At 43.0% G+C, this 11,266-nt stretch overlaps 1 protein-coding gene across 1 annotated transcript in view; it reads right to left on the bottom strand.

Annotated features, from left to right (window-relative positions):
• SCP2 (sterol carrier protein 2) overlaps positions 1-9,114 on the bottom strand; it is an 87,598-nt gene extending 78,484 nt beyond the window's left edge. Inside the window, exons 1-2 of the mRNA XM_006768329.2 lie at positions 8,888-9,114; positions 2,626-2,683 (exon numbers count right to left, since the gene is read on the bottom strand). Coding sequence (XP_006768392.1) covers positions 2,626-2,683; positions 8,888-8,956 — 127 coding nt within the window. The 5' untranslated portion in view covers positions 8,957-9,114. The remainder of the gene's footprint in view (positions 1-2,625; positions 2,684-8,887) is intronic.
• Positions 9,115-11,266: the final 2,152 nt, after the last annotated feature.

Genomic DNA, 11,266 nt, shown 5'->3' with positions numbered 1-11,266 from the left:
ATATATATATATATATTTTTTTTAGAGTGGAAGGGAAGGGGGTGAGTGAGAAACATTAATGTGAAAGAGGCATCAATTAGTTACCTCCCCCACGTGCCCCAACTGGGGCTGGGGATCAAACCCAAATACGTGCCTTTGACCAGAATCCACGCTCTATTTGCTGAGTCAAACCAGCTAGAGCTATGAACAAAGCTACGTTTTAAAAGTTTATTCTAGCCCTGGCAGGTGTGGCTCAGTTGGTTGTGCGTCGTCCCATGCATCAAAAGGTCACTGGTTCAATTCCTGGTCAGGGCACATACCCACGTTGCGGGTTTGATCCCCAGTCAGGGTGCATACAGTGTAAGAGGCAACCCACTGATGTTTCTCTCTCCCTCCCCCTCTCCATTCCTCTCTCTCTAAAATCAATAAAAACTTCTTTAAAAAAGTTTATTTTACTTAAAAGTTCCTTTCTTTTTCTTCCTGATTTTAGAGAGGGAGGAAGGGAGAGAGAAACATTGCAGTGAGATAAATACATCGATGGGTTGCCTCCCGTATGCACTCTGACCAGGATCTAACCCTCAATCTAGGTATGTGCCCTAACCAGGAATCAAACCCACCACCTTCCAGTGCACGGGATAATGCTCCAATGAACTGAGCCACACTGACCAGGGCAAAGTTCCTTTATTAAATGAAGTTTTATTTTCCTAATTATGCTTACAAAAGAAGAGAGTTCTAAGCAGTAAGCAGTCAATCAGGCTGAATTTGTTACTAGTCAATCCCTACAGTTAGTTTTAAACTCCATAACTTCACCTCAACACCACCATTTTATAATCAAAATATTACATTCACATATTACTAAAGTAACCACAAAATGTTTAGCTAAATAAAAGAAATGGAACAAAAATATAGACAAAGAACTGTTTAAAGCATCTCCCACTTCAGAGAAAGGCAGAAGCTACTTGGAGACATCAGTCAAGAAAATAGCCCTGGCTGGCATTGCTCGGTGGTTAGAGCACTGGCCTGTGCACCAAAAGGTCGTGGGTTTGAGTCCCGGTCAAAGGCATGTACTTGGGTTTCAGGTTCAATCCCCAGCTCCGGTCAGGGGCATGTACAGGAGGCAACCAATTGACATCTCTCTCACATAGGTATCTCTCTCTCCCCCTGTGTCTCTCCCCCCCTCCCTCCCTCCTTTCTACTCTCTCTGAAAAGCAATGGAAAAAATATCCTCAGGTGAGGGTTAACAAAAAAATAAATGAGAGAGAGAGAGAGAGAGAGAGAGAGAGAGAATATAATAACATTGCCCTGGCCAGTATAGCTTGGTTGGTTGGAGCATCATCTTGTACACCAAAAAGGGGTGGGTTCAATCCCTGTCAGGGCACATACCCAGGTTGTGGGTTCGATCCCTAGGCAGGAGGTAACCAATCAATGTTTCTCTCTCTCCCTTTCTCTCTCTAAAATCAATAAAAAAATTAAAATAAAATAAAAAGAATGTTTAGCAACATAAAAGATAAATATTAAATGAACGTCCACCCAGAGAATCAACATCAATTAATTAAACCTAATGAACCTTCCTTTCTGGGGAGCAGAGATGCTCTGATTTCATGTATAGTAATATCTAAATACTGAGGTAAATAAGAGAGTAGAAACAAAATCCAAATATGAGGACTCTAGGCACTAGTGGAGTCTCTAATGAATAACCGCAGCAATTCTTTTTGGGTTGCCTTGCAACAAGCTCGCAGGAACAGGATGGGTCTGGAGACTTCCCAGGAGGAGGACTTACCTAACAACTTCATGGGCCCAAGTAGCTACCAAAGGTTCCCCGTGCTGGGAAGCTGATGTTTTCCAGCAGTGTCAACAACTGACACCTGACTTAGACTACATGGCTCTGACTCTGAAACATTTCTTTCTACCATGAAAAGAAGCTACTGTGCGTGCCCTCCTTTTTTAAAGAGAGAACAATGAATTCAGAATGATAGTTCCGCTAGCAGCAGCCTGGCCCAAGCACGTGCCTCTGAAGACTGCTTAGAGCAGTGGTCGCCAACCTTTCGGACATCACGGACCAGGGTTGGCCACTGCTGGCTTAGAGAACATAGACCCACACACTGTGGACCCTTCTCTCTCTGAGTCCAGCTCACTCACCAGTATGCATCCAAGTTCTTTGCTTAATACTCACTGGAATAAACAATAATAAACTGTATCACCTCATTTAGTCACACAATGGCCTAGTGACAGAAAAAGAATTCTTCACTTGGCTCAGTCAAGCGAAGAGAGGAAAGCCTCCATACAGGTATTTAATACATTTTGAACGTGAATATCCCTTTTCTAGTAAAGGAAGATGCTGATTTTGTCATATCTCCTAGAACCAAGTTATCCCTTTTAGTAACCCTACCTTTCTCTCCCACAGAGCCCTCTGCTGTCCCAACACACAGCTGGGTAGCACATACATCACTGGCCACTGTCTGCTCTGGCTGTCAGCTAAGAATGCCCCAGGTTTTCCCCGTCCTCCTCTAGAGAGCCCCGAGGCAACCGCTTGATAGGTTTTTCTCCCTTGACCAGGCTTCCTTTTATGGTGGCAAGGCTACTCCACCATCAAGACAGGTCACACAATAAACTACAATGTTCAAAGGTCTAAATGTTCTATATTACCTGCTTCTTTTGCCAAGTCAGGGTAGTCTCTTGAATTCTCAACTCCAGGCTTCACAAACTAGAAATACAGAAGGAGATAACAAACAGAAGCAAGTTTAGATTTCTTCACACCAGAACATCACAGAAATGCATTCATTCAAATAAAAACTTAATGAACACCTAGCATTTCCTTGATTCTGATAATAAGTAATATACAGTCCTTACCCTCAAGGAGATTCCAGCCTAATAAAAAATAGGAAATTACACTACAGTGTCATAAGTACAGAATGATTTGGGAGAGACGACTACCCAGCGTCAGAGGAAGGACTAGAAAGGCTTCCCAGGGGAACTGACACTTAAATTAAGTCTTTAAGGGTAGGAGTTAGCCCAGCGAGAGAAAAGGAAATCTTAGAGCAAAGGCCTAGAAGAGAGAGAATGTGGCTCAAGCCAAGTACTGCAAAACAGTTTTATATGGCAGAGGTTGAAGCACAAGATGGGAAATGACAAGTGATAGGGATAGAAAAGGAACTTAGGACCAAATGATAACTAACTACTAACATTTACTGGGAACTTACTGCGTTATGAATTATGCTGAGCACTTTACATCTATTCACTCACTTGGTCCTCACAACAACACTAAGAGGTAGATACTATTATTATCATCACCATTTTACCATTAAAAAAAAACTAGAGCACAGAGACATTAAGTAACATTAAGGACACACAGCTAATATGTAGTGGAGCGGAAACTTCAATAGTCTGGCTGTAGAGTCAAATCACAGGGGACCTTATAGGCTGGAGGCAGTGAGACCAAATGCATGATTCTGAAATAGTCCAAGGGAGAGGTGACTAACACAGCAGCACAGAGGAGGAAAAGAAGTGGACAGCCTTAAGAAACACAAAGAAAGTAAAATCTACCAAACTTGGTGACTGATTAAATAAAGTGAAGTGGTTTGCTAGTAAATGTTTGTGATAAAGATGACTTTTAAAATTTTCTGACAGAAAACCACAATAAAATACCACAACCCAGCATACACATACAGTCCGCCCTTGGTACCCACAGGATTAGTTCTGGAACATCACACACACACACACACACACACACACACACACACACAACACACAAATACCAAAATCCACAGATGCTCAAGTCCCATACTTTAAATAGTGTTGTATTTGCATATAACCTACACATATCCTCCTGTGTACTTTAAATCATCTCTAGATTAGTTATAATACGAATCTATATATATATAAAAGCCTAAGCAACTGAACGACCAGTCACTCTGACACGCACTGACCACCAGGGGGCAGATGCTCAATGCAGGAGCTGCCCCCTGGTGGTCAGTGCACTCCCACAGCCAACCTTCCATAGCCAGCCAACCTCCGCAGTCCATCCCCCCAGCTAGCCAGCCCTGATTGGGACTGGGCGAGACGGCCCTGATTGGCCTTGATTGCTGGCCAGGCTGAGGGACCCGACCCGTGCACAAATTCATGCACTGGTCCTCTAGTACAATATAAATGCTATGTACATAGTTGTTCGTTGTATTGTTTAGGGAAGAATGGGAAGAAAAAAGTCTGTACATGCCCAGTACAGATACATCCTCTGCAACCATCATAGGCCTAACTACATAGTGCACATCAACTACAACATTTTTGGGAGAATATTTTTGATCTGTAGAACCTACACATGGAGGACCAACTGTATATTCATATACAATTAAAGCAAAACTTGCATGAAATACTTATCCTTGTCATATTGGTACAATATTTTCTATTTTTAATGTTAGAGGCAATCTTCTAAATTGATTTCACGACCCCCAATGGGTCACAAAACCCAATTTGAAACACTGTATAGATATTTAACTTAAATGCCACACTTCATTGCGGTGCCAAATGCAGCTGTCAAACTGTACCAAACCAAAATATTTAACATTTATTCCTGTCCCTGACCCATCCCAATTCTTCATAATCCCTGAATTTGGAAATCCTTCATAATTCCCTAATTCAGCATCCAAAAATTTTCCATTCTCCTTCTACTTAGCTTTCAGTTCAAGTCACAACCAGAGCATTTACAGAGAGCACTTATATAAAGAGTATTAGGCTCTAACAAGTAATAGCCATTAAAAACTAAATTACCAGCCATACAGTGAAATAACCTCGCATTCCCATTTCTTATTGAAATCAAGGCAATTTTTAAAAAATTAGTCTGGCAAATTAACACATACAACATTACTCCTTCAAAATGTAAAGCATGTTTAGGTGGGGATTACCAAATGTCAATTAACAGTAGCTTGGATAAAGTGTGAAATGCTTACACTTTGGACGTTACATCAATGAGAATAAACAACCAATAACTACGCATAAAATTATGGATGAACTCACAAACATAATGCTGAACATAAAAGCCATAACTCATCTATGACAAGCCTTTGCAGGAGAGGAGTCAGTGACTGGATGATAGCAGAGAGGGAATTTCTGGTAAGTGTGTGTGTGTGTGTGTGTGTGTGTGTGTGTGTGTGTGTTTAAGCAAAGCAGTGCAAAAAAATATGTATCACAAGGCTTATAATAAAAACAGTAACCCTGCTTCATTACTCCCCATCCACTGTCTTACTTGCTCCCAAAATATCCACTTATTTTTTAGAAAGAGGAGTAGAGACACAGAGAGAGAAACATCGATGTGGGAGAGGCACACATCCACTGGTTGCCTTCCACAGGAGCCCCAACCAGGGACCAGGGCTGGGGATCAAGCCTACAACTGAGGTACATGCCCTTGACCAGAATTGAACCCAGGACCCTTCAGTCTGTGGGTTGACACTCTATCCACTGAGCCAAACTGGCTAGGGCCCAAAATATCCACTTTTAGATATTTCTTCTTTTTATAAATTGCCATGTTTCTAAATATCCTTATATTATTGCTTCTTTATCAATTTAAGATATTATATAATGATACCCAATAAAGATTGGTCTCTTAGGCCAATTCACATATACTACTACATTTATATTTCTTATATGGTTGAATCAACAATTTTTTATTAAATCAGTACTCAGTGTTTACCTTATTAAGTAAATACTCCCTCACTCCTGAGCCAAGTTGGGTGCTATGATTAATTAAATTTCCTCTATTGCACAATTTTGTTTTTTTCTTCTGGAGTTATTAATTGCCTCATTTTTAAAGTTTTAATCTTTTTATTGCAAATACCAGAGATACAGAAACGACACACATACATACCCTAAAAAATGTGTGTGTGTGTATGTGTATTCTGATGAATTATTTTAAAGCAAACACTCTTGCAATCACTAGCAAAGATTCTCTCCTTCACCAAATCTAGCCAGCTTCCTCTACTATCTATTAGGCCTCACATTGACCTATAAAGACTTAAATACTAACATAGTTTCTAACAGCTCAAGACCACATCCCTGGGACAACCCTAACCCCAATTAAAGTACCTGGCTGAGAAAACTAAGGGCTGCCAAAAGAATTTACTGTTTGTTCAGGCCAACACAAGTGTCAGTTAGCAAATCTACATGAATTTCACGTGGACTAATCCCCTCTTCTTCCCACTTGTTCTAAGTTCTCACTTCTCTGACACTACTGAGCCCCCACTCAGCACCCTCTTGATCCCCATTTGCCCTTTAAAACTCTTTTCCCTTTTGCAATAGTATATTATTGATTAAAATGTCCTAATAGTTACCTAGTGTCCACCTTTATCTTTAACACCACCACCCAGACCCAGACCAAAAAATTGAACTTTGCCTGCCCTTCCAGAAGCTTCTCTAGGCACTCAGTCTCAATCTCAATCCCCACTCCACCCCCAAAATAAATACTATCCTAATTCTTTTTTTTTATTATTGATTTTAGGAGAGAGGGAGAGAGGGAGGGCAGAAGGAGAGGGAGGGAGAGGGAGAGAAGGAGAAGAAGAGAGGGAGAGGGAGAGGAAGAGGGAGAAGGGAGAAGGGGAGGGAGAGCAGGAGAGGGAGAGGAGGAGGGAGAGGGGGAGGGGGAGAGAGAGAGGAAGAAAGGAGGAGAAAAACACAGATTTGTTGCCCCAATTTTTTATGCATGCATTGGTTGAGTCTTGTATGTGCCCTGACCAGAGATCGAGCCTTGGTGTATAGAGACAATGTTCTAACCAACTAAGCTAGCCAGCCAGGGCACCATCCTGATTCTTACAGGAATCACTTCCTTGTAGCATTGGATAGTTTTAGCTTATAACACATACTACATTTAATAAATATATGCTTAAATGATGAATTAACTGTAACAGTAATGTACGGCAGAAATATCATGGAAGGAACATGAGATGTTGAGTAATCAGTTTCAAAATTTAGGAGCTATATCATGATAAAAAATTACTTAGCCCCACTTAGCCTCAGAGATGTTCAATAAAATGGAGATAATAATCCATTACTTGGATTATGAGAGAATGCAATATTTTTCAAGCTGTAGATTTGCATAGGGTGACAGAATCAATTTTAAGGGTTGTGGGTTGTGAGCAGCATTTTAAAAAATAAAATAGAATAGGAAATATAAAGAGTTCATCACATGTAATAAAGATAAGTGTTGCTTTTGCAAACTTATTTCAGCTGTGATATAAGATGTACCTCTTTCTGTGGGTAGTAGAATTATCACACACAAAAGTAGTATTAAAAAGAGTAAGTGCTTAATTATCTGGTCCTAACTCCAAAGGCACCAACATTTCTAAAAAGGGGAACACTTGAGGAACAGAAACAAGGTTAGAAAAATCTTGCACCAAAACACTGACCTTCACTAATGTTTCTCCTCCTCATCCGTACTTCAAAATGTCCCTGAGAACCCTAATACACTGCTGGTGGGAATGCAGACTGGTGCAGCCATTATGGAAAACAGTAGGAAGTTTCCTCAAAAATTAAATATGAAACCGCCGTTTAACCCCATCATCCCACTTCTAGTAGTATATCCTAAGAAACATGAAACACCCATCAGAAAGAATGTATGCACCCCTATGTTCACAGCAGTATAGCTTACCATAGCTAAGATCTGGAAACAGCCCGAGTGCCCATCAGTAGTAGATGAGTGGATTAAAATGCTGTGGTACATTTATACCATGGAATACTAGACAGCAGTAAAAAAGAAGGATCTCTTACCCTATGAGATACCATGGCAGGACTTAAAGAGAATTATGCTAAGCAAAATAAGCCAGTCATAGAAAGTCGAATATCACATGATCTCCTTCATATGTGGAATAACAAACAGAGTGGATCCAGAGACATGGAAGCAGGGAACAGAGTGTGGAATCTTGGAGGGAAGGCTGGGGAGGGTGGATGGGTGGGAAATAATCAACCAAAGACCTTGAATGCATATATGCATAACCCATGGACACAGACAACAGGGTGGTAAAGGCCTGGGGTACGGGGTGGGGGTGGGCTAGAAGGGGTCAATGGAGCGGGGGAGGGACATATTTAATACTTTCAACAATAAAGATTTAATTTGTTTAAATGTCCCTGAGAAGGAATCCAACAGGGAGTACATCAGTCCCCTCTTATCCTTGGAGGATCTGCTCTAAGGCCCCCTGTGGGTCTCTGAGACCACAAATAGTACCACGCCCTGTGTATACTGTTTATTTTCTATATATACATGTTCATGATAAAGTTTATAAATCAGGCACAATAGCTAATAATAAAAGAAAAATTATAACAACATACTGTAATAAAAGTTCTGTGAATGTTCTCTCTCTCTCTCTCTCTCTCTCTCTCTCTCATAACCGAGATGGCTAAGTGCATGGCTGCTAAGTAACTAGGAGGGTATTGCAATTCAGAACTTAGGAATTGCTTGTTTTGGGGATTTTCCGGTGGCTGGCTGCAGCTAACTGCACCCGCGGATCAGGGGGCTACTGTGTTCCTAGGAGCGCGGAGCGGGTGGCATTCACCATCCGCTTCCCTTTCGGGGGTGAGGTGGGCCCCTGAGGGTCCACTCGGGGTCAAAGGAGACGGGGACCTGAGACTATCTTGCTGTGTCCCCCACAAACGCTGTCACGGGATGCGATGGAATGAGGGGAGGAAGTAGGTGCATGGAAAACGGGGAGACACTGCCATCCCTCGGAGACTCTCTCATAACCCACCCAGCTGCCCCTGCGATGCCCCGAGGGCCGGGGTCCCGGGCGGTGGGCTGGAGGACGGACCCACGGACAGTGTCAGACCCTGACCCGCGCCCTGCGCGGACCGAGCGGACCGACTGGACTGAGCGGACCTAGCGGGCCGAGCGGACCGATTGGAGCCCGCCTCCCCACGGCCGCTCCGTTACCTTGGTCATCCCCACTCCCACCACGAACACCCGGCGCAGGGGGCGAGGCCGCAAGGAGGTGAGGGTCATGGCTCCCACGGGGCGGTCCTGTCGCGGACGCGGTGCAGCGCAGCGGGGTGTTGTCGGCCTGAAGCGGCAAGAGAACCCCAGCTCCTCGGGGTGGAAGTTTCACGGGACGGGAGGCGGAGAAGGGGAAGGAGGGCGGCACAGGGCACCTGCGCCTGCGCGGAGGCTCGGCTGCGCGCGCAGCTTTGGGGGCGGGAGTGCTACTAGCAAACCCCACCCCTTTTTTTTATTGCAGGTTTTGCAAAGCTAGGACCCGTGAACTGCATGGATGAACCCGGAGAGCATCATGCTAAGCGAAATAAGCCAATCGGAGAAAGACGCATATGTGGAATCTAATGAGCAGAATAAACTGATGAACAAAATAGATCCAGAGACATAGAAGCGTGGAACAGATTGATGCATTTCAGAGGGAAAGCCGACGGAGGGGGAGAGAGGGGGGAGATTAACCAAAGAATTTATATGCATATGTGCATAACCCGTGGACACAGATGATAGTGTGGTGAAAGCCAGGTGGAGGGGCGGGGGACTTCTGCGGGGGTGGAGGACGTCAATGGGGAAAAAGGAGGGGGCATATGTAATAATTTCAAGAATTAAGATACATTTAAAAGATAGGGACAGTGAAACAAGGAAGGGCTTAGAATAAGTAACAGGAGAGAACCTAGGTGGGGCTGCTTTGGCTCACTGGAGTCAGAGAAAAGGGGGTCTTGGAGACGGGTTCAGGGGGTGAGCCCAGGTCCAGCTGCTGCTGGCCATTGTTCCCCTGATTGCAATTCTCATGGGCACCCTTAGAGCAGTGGTTCTCAACCTTCTGGCCCTTTAAATATATATTTTATTCATTTTTTACAGAGAGGAAGGGAGAGGGTTAGAGAGTTAGAAACATCGATCAGCTGCCTCCTGCACACCCCCTACTGGGGATGTGCGCGCAACCAAAGTACATGCCCTTGGGCCGGAATCGAACCTGGGACCCTTGAGTCTGCAAGCTGACGCTCTATCCACTGAGCCAAACCGGTTAGGGCCACACCATTTTTAAGCGGCTGATCGATGTTTCTCTCTCATCGATGTTTCTGACTCTCTGTCTCTCTCCCTTCCTCTCTGTAAAAATCAATAAAATATAATTAAATATATATATATATATTTTTTTTAAATATGCTCAGTGTTATCTCATTTTTTAAATGGCATTTTGTTCCATTCTGACATTGCCTACATTCATGGACTTCACTGCCTCACCTCCCATATACACCTCAACTCATCTCAATTTTATGCTCAGTAATTTGAGAACCGCTGCCTTAGAGTTTAGGAGATGCAGCCTGAGAGGGAGGGAAGAAAGGCTTGAGCATGTCCTGGGAGAGAGAGAGCTGCTATATAGCTCTTTGTAGACAAATATGCTTGTATTGCAAATATAGTTGTGTCCTGCGGGGTAGATCAGTTGGTTAGAGCATCAGCCTGATATACCAAGGTTGTAGGTTAGATTCCTGGTCAGGGCACATACAAGAAACAATGAATGAATGCATGAATAAGTGGAACAACAAATCAATGTTTCTTGCTCATTCCCTTTCTCTCTCTCTCTCTAAAATCAATTTTAAAATTAAAAATATATATATGTATTTGTGAATCCCTAGCATGGATGAAATCCCTAGAGGAGGCCACATACTAAAACTGACAAGCTCAGGGGAGGCTTGCATGGTGGGTCTTACAAACTCAAGAGACCTACAGTAACCACATCGGATGTCTGAACATAAAAATTCCTAACTAAAAGCTAGTCAATAGACAGGCTGGCTCAATTAAGGTAAAGACTGACTTTTGTCAAGGAAGATACAGGCCTTCTTCCACCCAATCTTCTACCTCCTCCCCTCTGATAACAATCAGTTTGTTTTCTGTATCTATGAGTTTCTGTTTTATTTTGTTTCTTTCTTTCTTTTTTTAGATTCCACATATAAGTGAAATCATATGATATTTGTCTTTCTGTCCAACCTATTTCTCTTAACACAATACCCTCTAACCCATCCATGTTATCAACAATGGCAAGATTTTTTTTAATATATTTTATTGATTTTTTACAGAGAGGAAGGGAGAGGGATAGAGAGTTAGAAACATCGATGAGAGAGAAACATCGATCAGCTGCCTCCTGCACACCCCCTACTGGGGATGTGCCCGCAACCAAGGTACATGCCCTTGACCGGAATTGAACCTAGGACCCTTGAGTCCGCAGGTCGACACTCTATCCACTGAGCCAAACCGGTTAGGGTGGCAAGATTTTTTACAGATGAGTAATATTTCATTGTATATATTCACCACATCTTCTTTATCCATTCA

The sequence above is a fragment of the Myotis davidii genome, unplaced genomic scaffold (genome assembly GCF_000327345.1).
Source record: "Myotis davidii unplaced genomic scaffold, ASM32734v1 scaffold79, whole genome shotgun sequence".
NCBI classification, from domain to species: Eukaryota; Metazoa; Chordata; class Mammalia; order Chiroptera; family Vespertilionidae; genus Myotis; species Myotis davidii.
The sequence above is the reverse complement of the archived record's forward strand: the minus strand, read 5'-3'. Positions and strand labels throughout refer to the sequence as shown.